This window comes from Cnephaeus nilssonii (genome assembly GCF_951640355.1).
Source record: "Cnephaeus nilssonii genome assembly, chromosome: 11".
Classification (NCBI taxonomy): Eukaryota; Metazoa; Chordata; class Mammalia; order Chiroptera; family Vespertilionidae; genus Cnephaeus; species Cnephaeus nilssonii.
Window position 1 is genome coordinate 81,601,829 of NC_137082.1, and position 25,193 is coordinate 81,627,021.

Below are 25,193 nucleotides of genomic sequence, written 5' to 3' on the forward strand. Positions count from 1 at the left end.
AAAAAAAAAAAGATTGATGTGAGAGAGACACATCGATTGGTTGCCTCCTGGACCTGGGCCAGGGATTGAGCCTGCAACCCAAGTACATGCCCTTGACCGGGAATCTAACCCGAGACCCTTCGATGTATGGGCAGATGCTCTAACCACTGAGCAACAACGGCCAGGGCTCTACCACCCTTTTGACAAGCACTTTGGCCTTAAACCCTAACTAGGCCCATCAGAGGCCAGAGGCCCTCAGTGTAGCCAATGAGGTGACAAATCCTACCTAGCTCTAGGATAAACAAAGTCACTCACTCTCATAGGGCACCTTCCTAAAGATAATCCTGGAGGTGACAAAAACATAAGTCACCTAAATGGCCTTTCACTTCAACCTGGCAGCGAGGTCCCCAATTCTCATATCCTGCTGGGTGTTCCTCTCTGAGGTATATACTCATAAAGGGAACCAACTGGCTTTTCTCACAGAACAGAATAGAACAGGGCCAGAGTCTCTCTATGAATTTACTCAGGTTCCAGTCAACTGTGTAACAATATAAGAAACACTATTTTGGATCAGACTCATTACGCTAAATATATTTTCCAAGAACTATGTGAGAGAATGTAGCTATTACCCATCACATCACCTCAAAAGGTTTTGGATATTTTGCCAAACAGCTTATATATTTTATAAATAAATGTTGTTGGTTGTTTTTTAAGAGGTGGGGTGTTAGCTGACCCACTAATCTTCCTTTAAAGTATCTAAACCCTGCTGGAATAACAGTGCAACTTGCCTAAGTCTACGTGGTTTTGACCTGTGAACATGTAAATATTTTACATATTCAAAAAATAAAACTAAATAAAACAGGGAAAAGAAAAGAATCCTTAAATTTTAAAACAAACTGAAATGAACTTAATATAAAATTGGTTACATAATCACACAGAGAAAATACAATTTTAAGTGACTTTAGAACACAGGATTCTTAGTGAAACATAGCCTGAGATCAAAAGGAACTGCAAGAAAATGGTGAACTTTTTTCACAAGTTTTCTTTTTTTTAAATATTTTTATTGATTTCAGAGAGGAAGAGAGAGATAGAAACATCAATGATGAGAGACAATCATTGACTGGCTGCCTCCTGCACACCCCCTACTGGGGATCAAGCCCACAACCCAGGCCCCTGACCGGAACCGAACCCGGGACCCTTCAGTCCACAGGCCGACGCTCCATCCACTGAGCCAAACCAGCCAGGGTCACAAGTTTTCTTGTTAGTAACAATAGTGATATTATTTTGAAAAGTTTTGATATATATTATCATATAAAGCAAATAATTATGCTAATATTGTCAGGAAGTAAGATTTCCCATTTAAGAGGAAATGAATGTAAAATTAAGGAAGCTAAGTAAAACCCTGTAAAGTGAAATTGGAATTGGAAATATTAATATGAACTCATGCTTTTAAAATCTGTCCCTAGAAGCGGGGACATCTCTGTGACATGACCAATGCTAGAACTTAAGAGTCTCATCTCTAAACACGACTGATTGATAATTAAAAGGAACTAAGTATATTTTGAGAAATAGCTGTTCAAGGATTAAATTTAAAGTCACAAAATTATATTAACAAAATATGGCAAATGTGGATAATTATGAAATCTAGGTGATGGGTTTCTTATGTTTGTCTTTTTCCTTTTAATGTGTTTTTATTTTATTTTTTATTTTAATACATTTTAATTGATTTTTTTAGAGATCGAGGAAGGGAAAGAGAGAGAGAGAGCGAGAGAGAGAGAGAGAGAGAGAGAGAGAGAGAGAGAGAGAAACATTAATGTGAGAGAGAAATATCAATCAGTTGCCTCACACACACACACCATAACCAGGATCAAACCCATAACCTGGGTATGTGCCCTGACCGGGAATCAAACTGGTGACCTTTTGGTGCACAGAACTACGCTCAACCAATTAAGCTACACCAGTCAGAGTTGAGTGTGTTTTTAAATTTTTCATTTACAACATCAAAAATAAAAAATAATCATTAAGTTAAAAAAAATGTTTGTACTAATGTCCTATGTCTGTGGGTAAAAAAAAAATTTAGGCTTATATAACCATAAATATTTTACCTATCTCCCAACATTTTTGTCATTTTCACTAATCTAGTACTTTGCAGTCTGGGAGTGCATGTGTGCATGTGTGTGTACATGTATTTTAGAAGCAAGAGAAGAGGAATGACAATATCATGACTGCCCCCATCCAGACTTCTGAGAGGACACAGACCTCTTCGCAGCTGTACATAGCACAGCAAAGCAGCACGCAGGTCAGTATGTAACGTGATTGGGTCTGCAGAGGCCTGCAAAGTCTGAACTAGTTCTCCTGACCCCTCACCCACACCCACCAACAACATTCTTGTTTTGGAGAAAAAATCTAGAAATTTCCATATGCAAAGAACTGGCCACAAAATGTGTGAGGTTTGCTGCAAAATGAAAATCTGGGACCCTTGTTTATACACTATTAAGAATTTCAATGGTGACAGCAAAGAGCATTAAGCTGGTTGTGAAGCCTTTCTAAGTATCGGTTCTTGTATGACTGACTGCCCATGAAGCCAGGACTGATGGAAGAATAAATAACTGTAGTACAGAAATCTCACATTGGTGGTGAGAACTACAAATGGTGCAAAAACGGTCTCTTGTAGCTATCACAAACTATGTATGTGTATACAGGCGTGCATGCATGGGTGTGTGTGTGTGTATAACCCTCTCTATTAAATTTCTAGTATAAAATTATATATAATGTAACCCCACCTATGAAAAGTATACATAGAAAAGGACTTCAAGGGAAACTTAGAAAATATTAATAATGAGTTGTAGCTTCATAGTTACTTTAACCTTCTATTTTCCAAATTTTTCACAACTGAAATTAAATAAATTAAAAATTGTCATTATCCAAGACACTTCGCCCTCCTGGCCAGCTCTTTCTTCTGAAGTGACGGGGCTCGGCAGTATAAACCAACCTGGAAACCAGAAAGAAGTGTGGCACCTACTTGATCTCAGACTGTCCACATGGCTTCTTCCTAGAGAGGCTGAGCAGATCTTTGCCATATCTCTCTTCAATTGATGCCCTAAGTGGAACAGAAGAGAGGGTTATAAGTCCTCCTCAGGGCTGACTCTCAGGCCCCTTAAAGGCAAAACTGCACAGTTGAGAGTAGCTCAGACAAAATACCACTCTCTAAAATACTAAATTCCCTCTATGTAACAGGGAAGAATTATAAAAGACCAGAGGCCTTTATCTCTAAGGTGGTCTTCTCCGGCTAGAAGTCCCTGACATAAACATTACAACAAAACCAAGCATGGCCTCCAACCGGCACAGATTAAAATGTCAAAACTATGATCCAAGGATATGTATATATTTGGGGGGGTTTAGTGGCATAAGAGCTATTGCCATCATTTTTACTGTATATGCCAATCACAGCACCTTGACCGAAGTATAAATTCCTTGAGAAGAACCATGTTGTTAGATCCAGAGGGGATTTTACAGAATATCAACCACAACCCTTTCATTTTACAGAGGAGGAAACTGACAGAGAGAAAGGTCTAGGCCAGTGATGGCGAACCTATGACACGCGTGTCAGCACTGACACACGTAGCCATTTCTGATGACACGCAGCCGCTGAGGCGGTCGCATGCCGAGGATGAAACATTTGCTGCTCCTGAGGATGAAACATTTGCGAAATAATGTTTTTTCCTCAAAGTGACACACTACCCGAGTTATGCTCAGTTTTTTGGCGAAGTTTGACACACCAAGCTCAAAAGGTTGCCCATCACTGGTCTAGGCCCTTGATTAATACCACCGCTCCCCACTGGGAAGCCGGGATTAAAAGACCTGGGTATCTGGGCTTTCATCCCAGTACTCTACTTCCCTCAGCTTCCAGCACATTCTCTTGGGTACATGTTATGAATTGGATTGTATCCTTCTCCCTCCCAAAAATGCTGAAGTTGTATAACCCCCAGTATAACTTTATTTGAAAAGTGGGTCATTGCAGATATAATCAGTTGAGTTTACAGTAGAGGAGGATGGACCCTTGATCCAATGAGACTAGCGTCCATATAAGATGATATGAAGACACAGGAGAAGAATGCCCTCTGAGGATGGAAGAAGAGACTGGAGTTAGCAGCTGCAAATCAAGGAAGACCAAGGATTGCCAGCAACACTGGAAACTAAGAAAAAAACATGGAACAGATTCTCTCCTTGAGACTTCATGAGAGCATGATCCTGCAGACATCTTTTTTAAAAAAATATATACTTTTATTGATTTCAGAGAGGAAGGGAGAGGGAGAGAGAGATAGAAATATCAATGATGAGAGAGAATTATTGATCGGCTGCCTCCTGCATGCCCCACACTGGGGATCGAGCCCACAACCTGGGTATGTGCCTTGACCAGAAATCAAATCGTGACCTCCTGGTTCATAGGTAAACGCTCAATCACTGAGCCACACCATCAGGCCAGCAGACATCTTGATTTTGAACTTCTGACCTCAAGAACTATGAGAGAGTCAATTCCCAGTTTGTGGCAATTTGTTATGGCAGCTCTAGAAACTCATACAATACATTAAGGCTTATTGCCACCCTGGGCAATCTGTTATTCTTAAGCCCATCCTGAAAGATAGTGAGGAACCCAGAATAAGAGCTGTATCCAGAGCAGGTCGACCCCTCCCTAGGAAAGAACCATGGGCCCAACTGGTGTGGCTCAGTTGGTTGAGCATCCTGTGCACCAAAAGGTCACCAGTTTGCTTCCTGGTCAGGGCACATGCCCAGGTTGCAGGCTCGATCCCCAGTAAGGAGCGTCCAGGAGGCAGCCGATCCATGGTGTTTCTTTCTCATTGATGTTTCTATCTCTCTCTCCCTCTCCCTTCCTCTCTCTCTAAAATCAATAAAAATATATTTTAAAAAAAGAAAAGAATCAGGATATGTACTGGTACAGGAGCTCATGGAAAGAGCAGAGTCCCAAGGCACTCAGGCTGGGGATCCCCCAGTCCATAGGTGTAGCTGCTAACCTACAAGTGGTGCAGGATTCCATGCACAAAGGGGTTCCACAAACACGCTTCCCTCCTCCCTCCTCAGTATTGTGTTGCAATACACAATTAAGAGCCCTGACCTGGCCACCAAGTTCCTGGAGAAACCCCTTTCAGAAAAATATAGCCAGCCATCATAGGAGGCCATTAAGTAGAGTGGAAAAACCATTATACATGGAGTTAATAGAAGTCCTGGCTCCACTACTTAGTGCTTTTATAATCTTGGACAAGTCATTTAAACCCCCATTGATCCTCAGATTTCTCATCTGTAAAATGGAGCTAATGATGTATACCCTACCTACCTTCTAGGATTAACATAATGGTATTGGAAGTGGGTACCATTTACCCACCACTTGTTGTGTATCAGGTACTATACTAGGCACACTGAAGTGGTTAACAACACAGATTCCAGAGGCCAACTTTCCTAGGTTTGAAACCAGATCTATCCCTTATTACGTATCTAACCTTAGGCAGGTTACATAACCTCTCTGAACCTCAGTTTTTTCAATTGTAAAATAAGGATGATAAAACTTGCCAAACAAGGTTATTATGATAATTGAATAACCTAATATATGCAAAATACAGGGTAGCTGGCTTGTATTGAGTACATCTTCAATAAATGACAGCTATTAATATAATCTCATTTAGTCACTCCTACTCTCTGCAATATAATTATCCTTGATTTTCTATTTCTTATTTCCTACCCATATCAGGAGTTCTGTCTGTAATGTATGGCCCCATGAGGGGCCCAAGGGGGCAGAGAGTCTATGGATTTGGGCTACCAGTGATAAGATAGGTTCATTTTAATTGGTAACCAGTGGAAAGACCTCAGACTGGAGTGCTATGTAGAATGCTTCCTTTAAAGAGAAGGAGGAGGAGGAGGAGGAGGAGGAGGAGGAGGAGGAGGAGGAGGAGGAGGAGGAGGAGAAGGAGAAGATTTGACCTGGATTTTGAAGGATGGGGAGAATTTACTCAAGCATAGAGGACAAAGGAGGATATTCAAGGTGGGAAATAATGGAGTAAAGATGTAGAGGCAGAGATATCCAAAGCATGCTCGCTAATAAACCTGTCTGCTGGAATGGAGAGTGGTGTCATGGGTGAGAATGTATGAAACAAACAAACAAAAAGGCAGATAGAGAAGGTCTCTGTGAGAGGAACAAGCCATCTTCCCAGAAAGTCGCCTGCCTTCTGCCCAGAGTTGATGAATCATAAACATAGGGTCTGTGTGTAAGATGCCTCTGGGATTCTGTCACTTTCTAAGTTCCCACGGTAAATGACTTACTAACTTAATTTAAAAAGTTATACTTTTGCCTAGCCAGTGTGGCTCAGTGGTTGAGCATCAACCTATGACCCAAGAGGTCACAGTTCGATTCCCGGTCAGGACATGTTTAGCTACATATCATAAAAATTTTGTAAACATATGTGTATCACACTTGATGACTCAAATCAATAAAGTTATACATACTTTTTTAAAGTTACACTTTCATGCAAAGACAGTGGAAACAATAACACCTCGTGCAGTTGATGTGTGTTAAGGAAGACTATTTCTTTTTTAAAATAATATATTTTTATTGATTTCAGAGAGGAAGGGAGAGAAAGACACACAAAAAAATCAATAATGAGAGAGAATCATTGATTGGCTGCCTCCTGCACACCCCACACCAGGGATGGAGCCCACAATCCGGGCATGTGCCCCGACCGGGAATCGAACTGTGACCTCCTGGTTCATAGGTCCATGCTCAACCACTGAGCTATGCCAGTCGGGCAAAGGAGAATATTTCACAGACATGTATAAACCTCAATGTTACAGTAATAGAGATTCTGAGACAAATCTCCCAGCACAGCACATAGCAAACACTCCACATGTGGTTGTTATTATGGAACTGCTCAGGCTGCCGTGTGGTGCTCATCATCCATGTCATCATTATGCCTTTCCAGCTGGTTAGAAGGGTAAACTGGGAAATTTTACAATTTACTGATGGATTGTTTGTTACTCTGTTTTGTTACTTACTTGCTGTGTTACAATAAGTCATCCAGGACTTACTGGGTACAGATCAGCTACAGAGCACATACTGAGACATGACCCAGGGATCGGCCATACAGATGCAAGAAAGGCAGCATGCTTGCCCACTCCAGAGCAGCATCTGACACTATGCTTTGCATTTAGGTGATTGTTCTGTCTGTCCCCAAATGAGTGTAAATGGGTTGACTGAAATCCATCTGAGTATAACCAAAGTTGAGCTGCCAGAAATGCCAGAGCGGTCCACAGCAGGACTTTGACGTTTTGGCAGGAGGGGGCGGGGTGTCACAAAACTTGGATATAGGACATATTTAGCAACATATAAAAAAAAATTCTTGATGACGGGGGGGGGCTGTAAGAGATCAACGAAGGACTTGTACGCATGCATATAAGCATAACCAATGGATACAAGACACGGGGTGGGGGGGCAGGTGAGGGCATGTACTGGGGGGTAGGGGAGGCCGGGGGGAGGTCAATGGGGAAAAAAAGGAGACATATGTACTACTATTTATAATACTTCAAACAATAATAATAATAACTTGATACATGTATGTGTATCACACTTGATGAACTCAAAATAATAAACAGTAGCCTGGCTGGTATTGCTCAATGGTTAGGCATTGACCTATGAACCAGGAGGTCATGGTTTGATTCCTGGTCAGGGCACATACCCGGGGTTGCCAGCTCGATCCCCAGTGGGGGGAGGGGGGGGGCGTGCAGGAGGCAGCCAATCAATGATTCTCTCTCATCATTGATGTTTCTCTCTCTCTCTCCCTCTCCCTTCCTCTCTAAAATCAATAAAAATATACTTTAAAATAATAATAAGTAATATATATGTGACAGATTGCTGCTACCTTTGCTCCTGTCTCTGTGTGTGTGTTGCCTCTAGTCCACACGAATATGCTAGGGTTCCACATGAGATTTTACAGCAGCTCAGTAAAACGATGCCCAAGAGCCTCAGAAGACATTTCAGCAACATCAGCCTATGGCTCAGACTCAGCAGACCAAGTCCCAGGTCCTATAAGCACCCCACACCTCACAGAGCAAGAGGAAATGTTAGACCCCCCCAAGCCAGAAGAGGACTGCACTTCTCCACATAAATTATCCCTGAACAGGATGTAATGGGGGAGCCCACGCTCTCTCCTCGGTCACAGCAGCCTCCTTCTGGTAAGCACACCACCAGCAAAGGAAGCCCAAAGGCCAGGCAGGCCACTCGCTCAGGGGCCTCAAGTCCCCACACTCGGGCATGAGTACAGATCTGACACTCTGAACTGATGGCAGCAGATTCTTCCTCAAAATCAGAGCACCTGGGACTGGTTTCTTTTACTATGAAACTCCTGGAGAAAAATGGCCATACACTAGAAATACAGTATCAATACTTAATCATGCTTAACTTGCATATATTTCTCCCACTTGCCCATATATTCTTGTGAAACGTTTTAAAAGTGGGAGCTTAGCTTTTGGGTTCTATTTGGGCGTCTGTTTTTCAAACTGTGGGGCATGACCCACTAGGGAACCATAAATCAATCCAATGGGTTATGACCAGCATAAAATTCTATTTAATGTACTCACTTAAATAGAATTGAATAAAATCAGAGGATAGTGATGTTTTCTTAAACTTTTGTTTTCTGCGTGTGTGTGTACCGGGTGGCAGTGTACCATGTCTTTCTTACTGAGGGTTACGTTTTCGTAAATGCAGACACCCCTGATTTACACCACCACCCCACTGTGCCAGGGCACCATTGGACAGTCCACTGGGCAGCGGAAGCTTCAGCTATTAGCCAACACCTCCTCCGTGGATGTGTCGCAAAGCTGATTCATCTCCAGGGGAAAATGTATAAAAGCCTTGATTGGAAGAGGAACACAAAAGCAAGGGATGTTCTGCAGCCTGCTTAGTCACGGGACTCTTGATTGCTTGCTACTTTGTCAGCTCTGCTGAAGACAGGAGGAAGCCCACCTCCAGTGCCGGTCCCGAAAAAGGAAGGCCCTGACTTGGTGTCACCGTCGTCGGCCAGTGGGGGTAGAAGAGGGAGGCTGGTCGCTCAAAGGAGGAGGGGCAGTGACCAGCTCTATGGACCCCCCAGTGGATAGACCTCGCTCTGAGATACACGGGGGGAGGGGGGGAGGGGGGGAGTGGTCCTTTGAATCCAATCAAGGAGAGAGGCCTCACCACCCGAGGGTGGCTACCAGTGTGCGCTATGATGCCTAATGTTCTCTTGAGTAGAAAATAAAGAGATTTGGTTGAAGACACTTTGATGTCTGTATCTCCAAGTTAGGACTCTCTAACTCACTGTTAACTGGTTTGGGGCCAAGCAGGGACCTGGAACTTGGGCCAACCCCCCCACCACCACCACCACCACTAAAGCACTCCATCCAGAATCACAATGGAGTATTCCAGATGTAAGTTCCACAAAACTAACTCACTTCATTAAGTATAGAATTTTTAAAAAAAAATCATACCCATTAAGAAAAAGAAAAGAAGCCCTGGCAGGTAACCCAGTTGGTTAGAGCATCGTCCCAATACACCAAGGTTTCAGGTTCGACCCCAGTCAAGGCACATATAAGAAGCAACCCATGGCCAAAACCGGTTTGGCTCAGTGGATAGAGCGTCAGCCTGCGGACTGAGGGGTCCCGGGTTCGATTCCGGTCAAGGGCATGTGCCTTGGTTGTGGACATGTCCCCAGTGGGGGGTGTGCAGGAGGCAGCTGATCGATGTTTCTGGCTCTCTATCCCTCTCTCTTCCTCTCTGTGAAAAATCAATAAAATATATTTTTTAAAAAAAAAAAGAAGAAGCAACCCATGAATGCATAAATCAATGGAACAATGAACGGAAATATTTCTTCTCTTGCTCTTGCTGTCACTCTCAAATCAATAAATAAATAATTTTTAAAGAAAACAAAAAAGGAAAGAGAATCCTATAAAGCAAGCTAGTATGCCCACTGCCACCTAGCCATACTGCCATGTAGAGTGCCATAACCTATCCCACATCTTTGTCACTGCTCCCTGACCCCCAGTGGTCTCTGAATCAGGCTCTGCCCCTCCTCTTCCCACCTCACCACTCACCATATGGGTCATGCTCATTCTCATCTCCAAGCTTGCTGTTCTCCCACATATATCTGAATACCCCTCCACCTGTCAAATCCACCAAACCCTCAGAGGGCCACCTCAAGGATCTCCTCCTCCATGAAGCTCCCATGCCCCCCTATTTTGGCCAGTCCTCCACAATCCCCCTCTCCCGTGAGGTCTCTCAGTGTCATGGGTATCACAAAACTTAATGTTTTATTACATTGTGTTTGCTGCTTCATTCATAAGTCTTATCTCTCCAACTGGTTTCTAAGAACTTTAGGACAAAGATATCATTTACATCTTGGGGAGCATCCCATAACCTACTGCAGAGGGTCTTGTGAACCATGAAACACAACCATGAAGCAACATCAGCCTATGGCCCAGACTCAGCAGACCGAGTCCCAGGTCCCATAAGCACCCCACACCAGATGAGCAAGTTCCATGAAGCAGTGAATTGTTCCTTGTTAGTGTGGAAGCATCCTGTCCTCCCTCTGTCTTCAAAGAGGAAACAGCGTGTACCTTTCTTTTAAAAAGTCTTCAAACTCTTTGCAATTCTTGCGGCCATTGTTCAGATGATGGATGATGCTGTCGTAGCCAATGGTGCTGAGGATGTCTGGACTCTGGTGAAAAAGAAACCATCCTTATCAGACCAGGAACAGTACAGATGGAAGCCCCGAGGCCTGAAGAGATGGGGGAAGCCCACAATGGGAAGTTCTTGAAACACGTTACCTCCAAGACATATGTGACCAAAATAGAAGAAGTAAGAATGCGTGTAGCTGTGGAAGAATTTTTAAAATTATGAAACTGAACGGGCCACAAAACAGGAAGGAAGTGACCGAGGACTGAGAGGCACATGGATGAGGGAACTGTCAGGGCCCTGGGCTGCTACCAGCATCCTAAATCAGGCCAGGACTGGGAACTTGAGAGCCTGACCCTAACATCTCTTCTCATAAAATTAATAAGCCCTGCTGAGGGTCAAGGGTATTGTTGCAAAGGACAAGCAGCCCTGAGCCAGCAGCCAGGCCCAGGAGTGAGAGAGAAGTTCTGGCTTCCCACTGGGAAGCACAGAGGGAAGCCAGCAATCAGCATGCTCCACATGGTCCCAGTTTGGGGGGAGGAGGGGAGGATTTTTTTAAAATTTAAAATTAGCAGTTTATTCCTATTTTACTCTACTAGTGCTCCAAGGTTGGAGGAAGCTGCCCAAGCCTTCCAAAGCATTAGCCCTAGATGAGGTACATTATAAAACTCAAAGTTCCCTCAGCTCCCCAAACCAACAAATCAGGGACTCCAAGGAATAGCCACTAAAGTGTCCCTTGCGAAGGAAGGCTGACTCCCTGGTTTCTATCCCCAAATGCTTACACTAGGTTGCTGACTCTGGCTTTAGTTCTCAGGGAGGGTGGTCCTGAGAGCTTTGAGCTCCTTCACCCCCAGCCCAGCCCAAGCAGACCATCCCTTCCCAGACCCCAGTCAGCTGAGAGAGGTGCAACTCTGCCCTGGGGTGGGTGGGGGACACCTGAAGACACCTCTCTGAAGCATCCATCTTATATAAAAACTGCTGTTTGAAATTTTAACCCTGCTATTTGGCTTCTGTAAATTCTTGCTTGCTAAGACTACTCACACTTCAGAGAGGCCATTAAACCTTCCCCAGACAAGGTTATCAGTGCTGGCGCCAGGCCAGGCCTCTGGTTGAGGTCTCAAGGCCCCAGTACATACGGGCTCTTTAAGAACTTGCAAAAGGGGCCGGAAACACTCCATATTTGGGAGACAAAGAAGGTAAAAACATATAAATAGGGAAAATTCCTGCATGTTGGGCCCAGAATTTGAGAGACATTTTCCTCTGGACCCGCGCGTAATAAATGTAACTCCATCTCTCTAAGTATTGCTTTGTTCTTCTTCGGTTTTCTGTAACATCTCTACCTAGCCCAGGACATGGAGAAGCAGAAGTCCTCTCTTCCATTTGCTGCCACTTGTCATCACCTGGCTGAACAGATTGGTGGGTCCCAAAGAGGCCCAGCAGGACCAACGTCTGAGGCTGATGTCAACGTGGCTTTCAGAAACTAAACTGGCCATAAATCCCATTGCATTAACACACGCATTATTATACTTATAACAAATTTTATACATAGACATATAGATAAATCTAAGTTAGAAATACACTTAATTCCATTGCTAGCTGCTGTTTGAGCACAGATGTAGGCCTTTTTTTTTTTTTTTAATATATTTTATTGATTTTTTACAGAGAGGAAGAGAGAGGGATAGAGAGTTAGAAACATCGATGAAAGAGAAACATCGACCAGCTGCCTCCTGCACATCCCCCACTGGGGATGTGCCCGCAACCAAGCTACATGCCCCTGACCGGAATCGAACCTGGGAGCCTTGAGTCCGCAGGCCGACGCTCTATCCACTGAGCCAAACCGGTTTCGGCAGATGTAGGCCTTGGGAAGCCTAAAAAATGGCCTCCACCAAAGCTTCATTTCTCCACCCACCTCCTCCATACACCAACTATTCTGTCTCAGCCAGGTAGGTTTCTTACTGCCCCCTGAAATGCAGAGCTCAGTGGCAACTCTAAGATGATGCTTACATTATCCTCTCCTGAATCCAATCCAGCCCCTCCACTTCCAAGTTTTCTGGAAGCCTTCTAAGTAGCCAGAGCTCCCTCCTCCGGACTCCCAGAGCACCCCGCTTCTGAGTTCGCTGTTTGGTGAGTAGCCTTGCTGTCCCAGCTCCACTACAAGTGCCTGTGGCTTCTTCGACATCTTGGACCACACACACACACACACACACACACACACACACACACACACAGCATCCAGCTTAAATACAGTAAAATTCTGTAGGATGAAGCCACCTATTGTGTTCCCAGCCAGATGCATTAGACAAGAACAATGAAAACCAAGACTCCTGAGTGAATGAATAGGTACAAATACTCAATATTAATGTTGGTTTGTAGACAGAGGGTTCTGTTTCATGCTAATCATTTGGAAAGGTGGTTTCCTTGTTTTAAATTAAGGGTGTGTAGACTCTTTGATCTGGACAGGGAGGGTGGAGCTAGGCCAGGGTTTCCTACAAACAAACCAAATTACCAGGCCTCTGGCCACAAGCCTGAAAAAAAACACAGAACTGCTGCTTTGGAGGACTGACTGGGCTACAGAGGCAATCAAGAAAGGAAATCCCCAAGAGAAAACAAAGAGTGCCCAAGGCCAATTTCAAAGCTGTGCACGATATGGCCTGGAAACTCCTTCCTATGTTACTCAGAGAGCATGGGCCAAGTAGGAAAAAGTACTTCACGAGCACCAAGATAGCATCACAGATCTGCCGTCAGAGGTGAGTGTGCCAAACCCATAACCCCAGTATCCTCGGCTTGGTAATCAGAGCCCTCTTCGCATTATATCTTACTTCTCTTCCCCAGCCTTCCCCACACTGGTCTCTTCCCTGTCTTCCAAACGGGCAGTGTCCATTTCCACCCCAGGACTTTTGCACATGCTTTTCCCACAGTGGCAATGGCGTCTCCTCCTCTTCACTTAAACCCAACCTCTGCTTCAGAGCCAGTTCAAATCCCATTTCCTCTCTGAAGTCATCCTCAACTAATTTTCTCTATGGTCTCCTCTCCTTCTGAATGCCTCGAGTGTTTGATGCATCTCATTTGGCTCTAATTCATACCATCTGACTTCAAAATGTTCTATGAAGTTACAGTAATCAAAACAGCCTAATAGTGATCTGAGAATAGACCAGTAGATCAATGGAACGGAATGGAATCAAGAAACCCACTTATCAATTGACTTTCAACAAAGGTGCCAAAGCTATTCAGTGAGGAAATAACAGTCTTTTCAGCAAATGGCCCTGGGACAACTGTGTAAACCTCTGGGAGCAGAGAGCCTCTACTCATTCCTCAAACTTGACATAAAATTAATTTGAGATGGATCATAGATTCAACTATAAAATATATATAAAACTAAATTATGAAGTTTTCAGAAGAACCAATGGGAAAATACCTTTGAGAATTGGAAATATTTCTTAAAGAGGACACAAAAATTATGAACTCCAACAGAAAAGACTGAAAAATTGGACTTCATCAAAATTAAAAACCTCTGCTCATCAGAGAAATTGTTAAGAAAATTAAATGGCAAGCCACTGAGTGGGAGAAAATATTCACAATACATATATCGGTCAAAAGACTTGTATCCAAAATATTTAAACAATCCAACAAAATAAAAATATAAGCAACCCAATAAAAACTGGGCGTAATACTTGAACTTCACAAACATTTCATAAAAAGACACTTCCTATAAGATATTCCTTCGGCCAAAAAGTTCATGAAAAGTTGTTCAACATCACAGGGAAACTCAAGTAAAGTCACAATGATATCTACTTCATGCCTACTAGAATAGCTAAAATTAAAGTCCGTATTGAACATAGGCAAGGCGATTGAATTATCCTAACCCTCATGCATTGCTGATGGAAGTGTAAAAAGGGTATGATCATTTTGGAAGATGGTGATTTCTCAAAAAGCTGAATGTACACATACCCTATGCCCCAAAGTTCTGCTTATAAGTATTAGGATGAACTACCCCTAATCTCTCCTGCTCGGGCATGTGATATATGTTGTTATAACCTTTTTCCCATAGCTCGGGGCAGATGGCAGTGCCGGATGGCGGCTCCTGCGGAAGCAAGATAAGATGAACTCCTCTTCGCCTGACTGATCTGTGCACTCTCCTCCTTTGACTCGCTTGAGTGACTCATGCCCTCCCCTCTCCTTGACCAACTCCGCACCCACGTCCTGACCCTATATAAGAGAACCTACCCATTTCCTTGGGCTGACACCCACACACTGGTCTCAGCCCGGGGTGAGAGAAGGTAATAAGATTTCTTAAGCTCTCACAACGCCTCTTGGCCTGGTTTCTTTCAGCGCAGACCCAACAATAAGCATTTGTCCATGGGGAAAAAAAAACGTACATCCACAAAAAAGTCTTTCACAAGAATGTTCTGAGGAGTTTTATTCACAATAGCCCCAAACTGGAAACAACCCAAATGCCTAACAATTTACAAATGATAAGCAATTTGTGGTTTATTTATACAATGGAATACTACTCAGCAATAAAAAGAACTATTGACGTGTAATAACATGAATGAATCGCAAAAACATTATGCTAGTGAAAGATACTAGACACAAAAGGTATTTACTGTATGATCCCATTTATATGAAATTGTAGGACAGGCAAGCAGTTGTAGGATTTATTTCTATGGAAAAACAAATAAGAATACTGATTGGCTGAGTCAGGAAGGGTGGACTGGGAAGGGCCAATTGGGAAATTCCTGGCATTGGAAATGGATACATGCAAGTGACCCACATTGCTATCAAGATCTTTCTATAGAGGTGTGGATTGCACAGGTATATGCAGTTTTTAAAACTCATTGACCTGTGTGTTTCATCTTATATAAATTAGACCTCAAAAAATTAAAAGAAAAGAAAAGGGGAAAAAAAAGCTGATAGGATGGAGAGGCTCAGCCTTGGAAATGGACCTAGTCTTAGAGTCCTGGGTGAGGCAGGAGATGAACAAGAAGGGGTGAGCAGATCCAAGCACCCAGCAAAACTCCCAGACCCAAAACGTAAGGTTTAATAATGCTGAAGTTATAAAGAGGTACATAGTATTTAAGTTTTAATCAAGGGATTTGTACTTTAATCACAAAGCCCCTTAGGGGTTTTTTTAAGACAAAAAATTCAGCAGATCCAGCAGTGAGCACATCTGTACCACATCCAGCAGATGTGTGAGGCAAAGAATAATAAAAACAGACTTATCATGAGCATGTCAGCAGGCAGTCCAAAGCAGGTGGGGGCGTGGGTTCAGAAAAGGAGGAAGTCTAAGTGGGCGCCCACCAGCTCTAATGCTCAAGGCTGGTTTCACTCATGCTGTCAAATCCCATGAACCCCTCCTTCATGCCCAGCCTTACACCCTGAGCCCCCTGCTGCAGAGGCCTCTGAAAACTTGTTTCCAGGCTCCTTTTCCACATGGCCTCCAGGCAGAAGGTGCAGAAGCAAAGAGCACCCGCACCCTCCAAAGCCTCCATCAGAACTGCAAGTGCTGCCTCAGAGCATCCCACATCTGGTTCTGTGCTGCCTCTCAGGGCCATGCCATCACTATGTCTGTTACACACAATTGCTCCAGATGTGGGTTCCCAGGACCAGAATCAGCTTGGTAAACATGCAGACCCTCTAGGTCCCACCCCAGACCTGCTGATTCTGAACCTGGGGAGGGGAAATAGCCATTTTTTTTACAGTCCCCCCAAGTGACTATAAAACCATTTGAGAAATGCTGGCACAGAAATTACAAAAGACAAAAGAGCAATCAGGGTTCCTGCCCAGAGGAGGAGCTGGCTACAAGAAGAAAGCAGGGCACATGCACAGGCAACCACAGAACACAGCAGAAGGGAGCCGAGAGAGAATGACTGTTAGGAAACGGCGAAGGGAGAAGAGGCCAGAGAAGACTCCATGGTTTGCATTTCATTTTAAAGCCCCCAATTCTGAGTTAAAAAATTGGCATTGATGCCTTTTGGAAGCACAGAGCCCCACGAGTGGAGAGGAGGCCGCTGACTTTGCATTTCATACAAAGGCTGCATTAGTTTGACCCTTGGGCATATGATGCGTAAGTGTGTCGCATGTTGCATTAAAGGACCACAGCATGTTCCAAAAACACAGTCAGACAGGAATGATTTCCAGGTTTTATAGCTGAAGAAAATAAGACTCTAGGAAGAGAAGTTCTCCTTATCACTGCCTCTACCCACAAAAAAAAAAGAGCTTAAACCTCAACCAACAATACTATCCAAATCTGTTATTAATTCAATGCTATATGGCAACAATAGACTTGGGATAACGACTGAGGACTTCACTTACCTCACTATGCTCCTAACCTTAATCTTTCTTTCTTATTCACTTTCCTACCTCTTTCACCCAAAGACATAAAACCAAATAGATCAAACTCCTCTAATCTGCAAATATGAACCAATTATTATTAATTGACACTAGCAATTAGGTCTAATATACACTGAATACTTCCTGTATTCCAAACAGCATATCAAGTATTTTACATGAAATACCTTGTTTAATTGCTTTTTTTAAAAATGTATTTATCTTCTCCAGAGGATATTAGGATATTTTTCCAGAGAGTGGATGGGAGGGAGGGTCGGGAAGGGGGAGAGAGAGAGAGAGAGAGAGAGAGAGAGAGAGAGAGAGAGAGAAACATGAATGTGAGACATGTTGATTGGTTGCCTCCCACATGTGCCCCAACCGGGGCCGGGGATCAAACCTGTAACCCAGAGTTTTGCAAAGATGGCGGTGTAGGCAAATGCTTGTACACACCACCTCCCACAACCACATCAAAATTACAACTAAAATACAGAACATCCATTATCCAGAACTGCCAGAAAGCTGGCTGAATGGAAGTCCTACAACTAGAGAAGAAGAAAGCACACTGAGACTGGTAGGAGGTGCAGAGGCACTGAACCGGCTGGTCCGGCACCTACCTGTGCAGCTTTTTTAATTGGGAGGGAGATCTTCTCTGTGGAGGCCGCCCGGAGGAGCAAGGGGTCCCAGCCCCACACCAGAACCCCAGCCCAGGGTCCCAGAGCTGGGAAAAGAAGTCCCTACAGGCAGTAAGAACTACTGGCTGTAAAAACCAGTGTTGATTGCAGCTCAGTGACACAGAGGCTGCTGGAGACCCAACTGTCCCTCTTAAAAGACCAGTACCATGAACTGAACTTACAAGGTCCTGCTTCCTCTGAGCTCCAGCACTAGGGCGAGGCTCTGGGGGACACAGTTGTCTGGCATCGGGCAGGAACTTGGGGGCGGCTCTCTCCCAGATGGAGGTACTAGCAGAGAACATTGTTCCTGTGCTGGGACCTCCCCAGACACAGGGCTGATTGGCAGCCATTTCTGTTTGCTCCATCCTGGTGATTCCCTAATACCCAGCCTCATTCAATTTACAATCCCACCCAAACTGCCTGCAGTGGCTTTTGCATCTGAATAGCCTGTCCTTGAAAATCTCAAACAAGCTGCAGCTGGGTCAGGGAGCCCCAAACCTATCAATAAAAGGCCCAAGACCCGGCACCAGCACCAGCACCAGCACCAGCACCAGCACCAGCCTGTTTTGCTTCATAGCTGGGCCTTGTCTGGGCACTTCCAAACCTGATACAAACAGGAGGAATCTGCAAATTCCTCCTCTTCTCTGTAGATTCCTCCACAGGTAGGTGCCAGACTAGCCAGTGGCCTCAGGCAGTGGCTGACTTTGCACCTCCCTGGAGACCCTAGAGCCAGTGTACCCAGCGGTCAGTGTCAGACCATACCAGATTACAACGCTACACATCCATCAGTGACACACTCAAGGGGCAGACTCAGTGAGTACCAAAGCCCCACTGAAGCAAGTCCTGCTCCACAGGGGTGTCTCCTGCATAGCAGCTCTCCCACAGAAATTTGGCCTGGAGGTCAATTCCTCCCAGTGACACCAATAGCAATCAAGTCTCAACTACAACAAGACTGTGCTCACAGCCTACAAAGGGGTACACCTAGAGTTCCCAGCTCAGGTGACTGGGGAGGCTGAGCCACTGGGCCTGTTAGAACACCTACTACAACAGGCCACTCTACCAACACATAGCAGTTCTACCCAAAACATAGAAACAAACACAGGGAAGCAGACAAAATTCGGAGACAAATGAAAGAAATGGAAGAAAGCAAACTACTGGATATAGAGTTCAAAAACACAGTTATAAGGTTACTCAAGAATCTTCTAGGCTGCCACCATGAACAGCATAGGGGAGGAATTCACCAACATGAAGCACAAGTATGTTCAGTGCTTTAATTGCTGGTTTGCTGGGAAGTTCCTCAAGTGGAACAGCTCCGGAGACCTGTGCACCGACCTCTTCAAGTGCTACCAGTAGTGTGTTCAGAAAGCAATAAAGGAGAAGGAGATTCCCATTGAAGGACTGGAGTTCATGGGCCATGGCAGAGTCAAGATTGAAAGCACTTCTTGACCTTGACAGTAACCTTGAAAATAGACTCCTCAAATCAGGAAATTTGAGCCCTCTGGATTTTGTCAATTAAGGCTGTGAAGATAGCCATCAAAATAATGAGGACTTATTTTCCTCCTAGATATTTTCCTCTCACTTGTAAAAGATCATCACTTTCTACTTTGGGATGATTTCTCACTTGCTCTAACATCTTGCAGGAACTCGCTGTGCTAAAACTGAATGATTTCTTGGGATTATGGTTGCAATACTTCATCTGGGATCAGATTTAAATATATCTTGTATCTAAAGACTGATAAACTTGTCAGGATAATCATGGTTATCTGACCTCTTGAGTTATGCCTCAAAGGACATTAGATACACTGTACTGGAGTCATTGTTCATGGAAGCAACTGGTTAGGACCTCTTTTCTCTCAGGGAGCTAATGCTCTGAAAAGGAATCCCAGCATGACTGTTTCAATCAATGCTTGGAAGCAGTTTTATTTTTACATAGTAACTTAACTGTTAAGATGCTCAATGGTGGACTGGGTTAGCCAACAGGAAGCTTTTAATAGTTCCCGGCCTTAACAAGAGATGACAGATCTGAGATTAAGATGTGAAAGCTTCAAGAATGTTAATGTGAACACCATTTCAGAGTTCATAGTGTAGTTCAGTCATTAAGATCCTTGGAGTATGCTATGGAGGAAGATCCTAAATTGCAAAGATTTGCTGCTGTGGCCAGCTTTCAACCTAAGTCAATGAATTAAGTCAACCTGTATATCATGAAAATGCCAAAATACTATATCTGGTTAGGAGAGAAAGGAATTTGCTTTATTTGCGTTGTTTGCCCACCCTGCCCTATAATATCTGTAATCATGAAAATGGAATAAGTTATAACATTCAGTTTCAATTAAAAAAAAACACACACACACAAGAATCTTCTAAAAACCTCCAAGGGACTTTGTGAGACTTTCAAGGATCTTAGTGAGAATGCCAAACACATGGAAAAGGACCAGTCAGAAATTAAGCACACACTGACTGAAATAAAGAATAATATACCAGTACACGGATTCAACAGTAGAGGATTCTGAGAATCAAACCAACAATTTGAAATATGAGGAAGCAAAAAAACACCCAACCAGAAGAGCAAAAAGAAAAAAGAATGCACATTCCCATTATAGGGGTGCCAGAAGAAGAGAGAGAGCAAGATATTGAAAACCTATTTGGATATTAACCAAAGGACTTGTATGCATGCATACAAGCCTAACCAATGGACACAGACACCAGGGGAGGGCATGACTGGGCGGCAGGGGGGGGGGGGGGGGAATGGGAGGGTAAGGACACATATGTAATACCTTAATCAATAAAGAAAGGGAAAAAAAAAGATTTTAAATGCTGAAAAAAAAATGTGGAACATACTGAGCAGCAGCTAGATGCAGAAATGCACTTCTCCCAGTAGCGTGGCATATCAACAATAAATTTGTTTTGTCCTTCACTGGAAAAAAAGCAATTGACAACATTTGTTGCTTTGGAGGTTTTGTTTAAAAATAAACAAATTGGAATACCCCCCCCCCAAAAAAAAAAAAAGAAAAGAAAACCTATTTGAAGAAATAATGACAGAAAATTTCCCCTACCTGGTGAGAGAAATAGGCTTGCAAGTCCAGGAAGCACAGAGTCCCAAACAAGAGGAGCCCAAAGAGGACCACACCAAGACACGTCATAATTAAAATGCCAAGAGCTAAAGACAAAGAGAGAACCTTAAAAGCAGCAAGAGAAAAGCAGTTAGTTACCTACAAAGGAATGCCCATATGACTGTCAGCTGATTTCTCAACAGAAACTATGCAGGCCAGAAGGCAGTGGCAGGAAATATTCAAAGTGATGAACAGCAAGGACCTACAATCAAGATTACTCTAACCAGCAAAGCTATCATTTAGAATTGAAGGTCAGATAAAGAGCTTCACATACAAGAAAAAGTTAAAGGAGTTCATCAATACCAAACCAGTATTATATGAAATGGTGAAGGGTAATCTTTAAGAAGAGAAAGAAGAAAAAGAAAAAGATCAAAAATATGAACAACAAAATGGCAACAAGTACAGACCCATCAACAATTGAATCTAAAAATCAAAATAAATGAATAAGAAATCTAATGAACAGAATAAACTAATGAATAAAATAGAATCAGAGGCATGGAAATGGAACAGACTGATGATTCTCAGAAAGAAGGGGGTTGGGGGAAAAAGAGATTAAAGAAATATCTTACATGCATATAATGTATTACTTATGGACACCGACAATAGGGTGGCGAAGGCCAGAGGCAGGGCGGGAACCAGGTGGAGGGAGGCAATGGGGGGAAAAAGAGGGACATCTGTAATAATCTCAATAAAGATTTAAAAAATAAAAATAAAACCTGTAACCCAGGTACATGCCCTTGACCAGGAATCATACCCTTGACCCTTTGGTGCGCTGGCCAATGCTCTAACCACTGAGAAACCAACCAGGGTCCTTGTTTAATTCTTATAACAATCCTATTGAAATAGGCATCATTATTACCTTTGTTTTATAGGGCAGGAAACTGAGGATCAAAATCTGTATTCTGAGACAGACTAAAATCTGTATTCTTAAAGCAATTGCACAGCTTCTCTTACTGCAGGACAAGGACCATATCTAACTTTTTGTCGGTCCATTTCCCTGCAATTCAAGAAGGCTTTAACCCCAGACTTGGGTTTGAGTCCCAATTCTGCCATACCCAAGCTACATGACTTTGAGCTATTAGCTCAATCTCTCTTAGTGTTAATTTACTAGACTGTAAAATAGGGATCACTGGGAAGATCAAATGAGATCATGTGCTTTGAGGTGGTCAAATGCTTCACAAACTAAAGGAATTAAAAAAGACACAATCGAATTTTTCAAGCCAAGCCACATAAGCAAAAACAAACAAACAAACAAACTAACTAACAAACCTATGTGTTTGGACCATGTAAATGTCTTCACTGGAGGCAGTGAAATAAATGGAGCCTGTTAGCTATTCAAAAATAAGCATGTTGTCATCTGAGGAAGCAGCTGGAAATGTATCAGAGGTACCTCAGCAAGGGATATGGAAACTGCCAGCACTGCTTTCAGCCATGTTTACCTAAACCTAAAGTCAAACTCACTGCAGTGGTTGTGGATTGGGAAGACAAGAATGAAACCCCACCCTAGGTCCAGCCTTGTTCTACAAGCCCACAGGTGCCTCCTCACTTCCTACAGCCCTCACTCGGACACCCCAGCTCTGTCTAACCAGAATCCAACCTTGGTATGTTTAAATGTCCCTCCTATCATCACAGTTTGATCCCCAGTTAGGGCACATGCCCTGGTTGCAGGCTCCATCCCCAGTGTGGGGTTTGCAGGAGGCAGTTGATAAATGATTCTCTCTCATCATTGATGTTCCTATCTCTCTCTTTCTCTCCCTTCCTCTCAGAAATCAATAAAAATACATTTTAAAAAATAAAAATAAATGTCCCTCCTGTCAAGCCAGCAGGTCAACTAAAGAGGCATCTCAACTCAACTGAAAATATGTTAAGTGAGAGTAAAACCTGAGAAAGTTACTGTGCAATGCAAACACTCCGACAGGAAAAACCAATAACTCGATAGATGTGCATCAGGATGTTGGAAACGATTCTCTTCTTAGCACATTTCTGTGTTTTCTAAATATTCTATAATATATATTTTTGTAATCTGAAGTCTTTCTCCCTACCTCCATCTCTTAACGATGGCAAACTAAAGTCTCTCCTTTCTCCCTCATCCGTCCCCAGGCCGCACTTAAAGCAACAAACAATCCATAGCAGCAACAGAAAATAGGGAAGGGCCCAATCAGGAAACTGGAGATGTGTAGAAATTTCTGTGATAGAAAAGTAGATGGGGCTAGACAAAAGTCGGAAGCCACACCAAAAAGAGGAGAAATTGCACAAACTTTCCAAACAGAGCCCTAGAAAACCCACGCTCAAACCAGCAGGGATTGAAACTGAAGCAGTCGTGCCGGGATCAGGAGGTGCCTGTAGGACACCGGGAACCCCGCCAGCGCCCTACCCCACTCCGAGGGGGAACAGAGCAGCTGGTTCTGATATTTGCGCCAAAGCTGCAGCTGGTAAGGATTCCACCCTCAGCAGGCTCCTGGCAAGGACATGAAGGCCAGAACCCAAGGCACCACCAAAGCTTCCACAGCAAAGCCCTGTAAATGCCCTGCACTTCCAGGGTAACACTTTTCACTTAATCACTCCAAGAGGCAAAAATATCAGAAATCGTCATTATTTCTAGATGATATAAACATCTACTTAGGAAGCCAGGGATAGAAAGTACAAATCTAGGAACTAAATTAAATATTTTTTTAAAAAGCAATAGCTTTCTTATACTAGTATGTCAACAATAACCACTTAAACCTGGAGGAGGGTAAAGGGGGGCGGCGGTAGGGGAGTGAATGGAGATATCTGTAAAACTATCAACAATAAATAGTATATATATATATATATATATATATATATATATATATATATATATGTATATGTATATATATATATGTATATATATATTATGTATATATATATGTATATATATATTTTTTTTTTAAAAAAAAACAAAACAAAACAAATAAGGGTTGTTGTTTTTATCTAAATTCATTCTAAAGCCCACCTAAAAAAGTAGATAAATGAAAATAGCCCATAAAATGTTAAAAGATAAATAATGAGTGAGGACTTACCCTACCATATAAAAACAGTATAAAGTAACCAAAAATTTGTAAAGTATATTCCTGACATTGATAATTGATAATCAAGTAAATAAAATACAAACAACATTCCAGAAATGGCATTATGTACATATGGAAATTTAATATATAATAAAGGGAGCATTTGAAACCAGAAATCAAAGGATGGCTTATTCAATAAATTTTATATGACAATCACTCCAGTTTGCCAAAAACTAAATGTCGAGCCCTTTCTAACATCATATTCTAAAATATCTCTGAGGAATTAAGTGTCTAAACATGGAACTCACAAACATGTAAGAAGAGATATAGAATGTATATATAAATATATATATATTTTTAAATTGAGGTAAGAGATTTTTCTAAGTATGACTCCAAACTTAGAAGATATAAAAGAAATCTAGCCAGCTTGGCTCAGTGGTTGAGCATCGACCTATGAATTAGGAGGTCACGGCTCGATCCCCGATCAGGGCACATGCCTGGATTGTGGGCTCCATCCCCAGTGTGGAGCATGCAGGAGTCAGCCGATCAATGTTTCTCTCTCTCCCTTCCTCTCTGAAATCAATAAAAAATATATTTTTTAAAAAGATAAAAAATGATGGTAACATATTATAATCCATTAAATAAAATACGAATCCTACTAAGGATGGGGGAGGAGCTCTTCCTTAAGTAGAATGCCAACTTATGTAGACAGAATTAGAAAGTCACTATACAAAGACTTGTACATGAATGTTCATAGTACCTTTATTTGCAATAGCCAAAAAATGTCCATTAACAGGTCAATGGATGAACAAACTATGATATGTCCATAAAGTGGAATATTATTTAGTAATTAAAAAGCTATTAATACTCACAAGATGGATAAAACTCACAATAATTAGGATAAATGAAAGAAGCCAGGCAAAAAAAAAAAAAAAAAAAAGTAAGTACTTCCTGTGCTTCAATTATATAAATTCTAGAAAATGCAGCTAATCTATAGTGACAGAAAACACATCACTGGTTGCCTAGGGAGAGAGGCTGATGAGGTAAGAGGGATTCCAAGGGGCAAGAAGAAACTTTTGGGGCGATGGATATGTTTGCTACCTTAATTGTGATGGTACCCACATGTCAAAACCTATTAAACTGTATACTTTAAATATGGGCAGTTTATTATATGTCAGTTATTCTTCAAGAAAGTTGTTAAAAACTTTTAGTCACCATAGAGCAACCATCCTAGTAATAACTGATTCAGGCAAGAATCATCAATAGATGTTAAAATTAATAGATGAAGGTTTGAGGAAAGTGGTATGTTTACCTAGTTTCAAAGTATCTTCCAGGAAACTACTTACTCATTACAACCAGGAAA

At 42.6% G+C, this 25,193-nt stretch overlaps 1 protein-coding gene across 4 annotated transcripts in view; it reads right to left on the reverse strand.

Moving 5' to 3' along the window:
- Window positions 1–25,193, reverse strand: part of PSTPIP2 (proline-serine-threonine phosphatase interacting protein 2) — a 72,421-nt gene that overhangs the window by 24,773 nt on the left and 22,455 nt on the right. The window contains exons 1-3 of one of the 4 annotated variants that reach the window (XM_079785093.1): window positions 20,745–21,076; window positions 10,636–10,736; window positions 3,002–3,079 (exon numbers count right to left, since the gene is read on the reverse strand). In XM_079785093.1, coding sequence (XP_079641219.1) covers window positions 3,002–3,079; window positions 10,636–10,736; window positions 20,745–20,831 — 266 coding nt within the window. In that variant the 5' untranslated portion in view covers window positions 20,832–21,076. Of the gene's footprint in view, window positions 1–3,001; window positions 3,080–10,635; window positions 10,737–20,744; window positions 21,080–25,193 lie in introns of those variants that run through there. The other 3 variants (XM_079785096.1, XM_079785094.1, XM_079785095.1) reach the window with 3 other exon arrangements.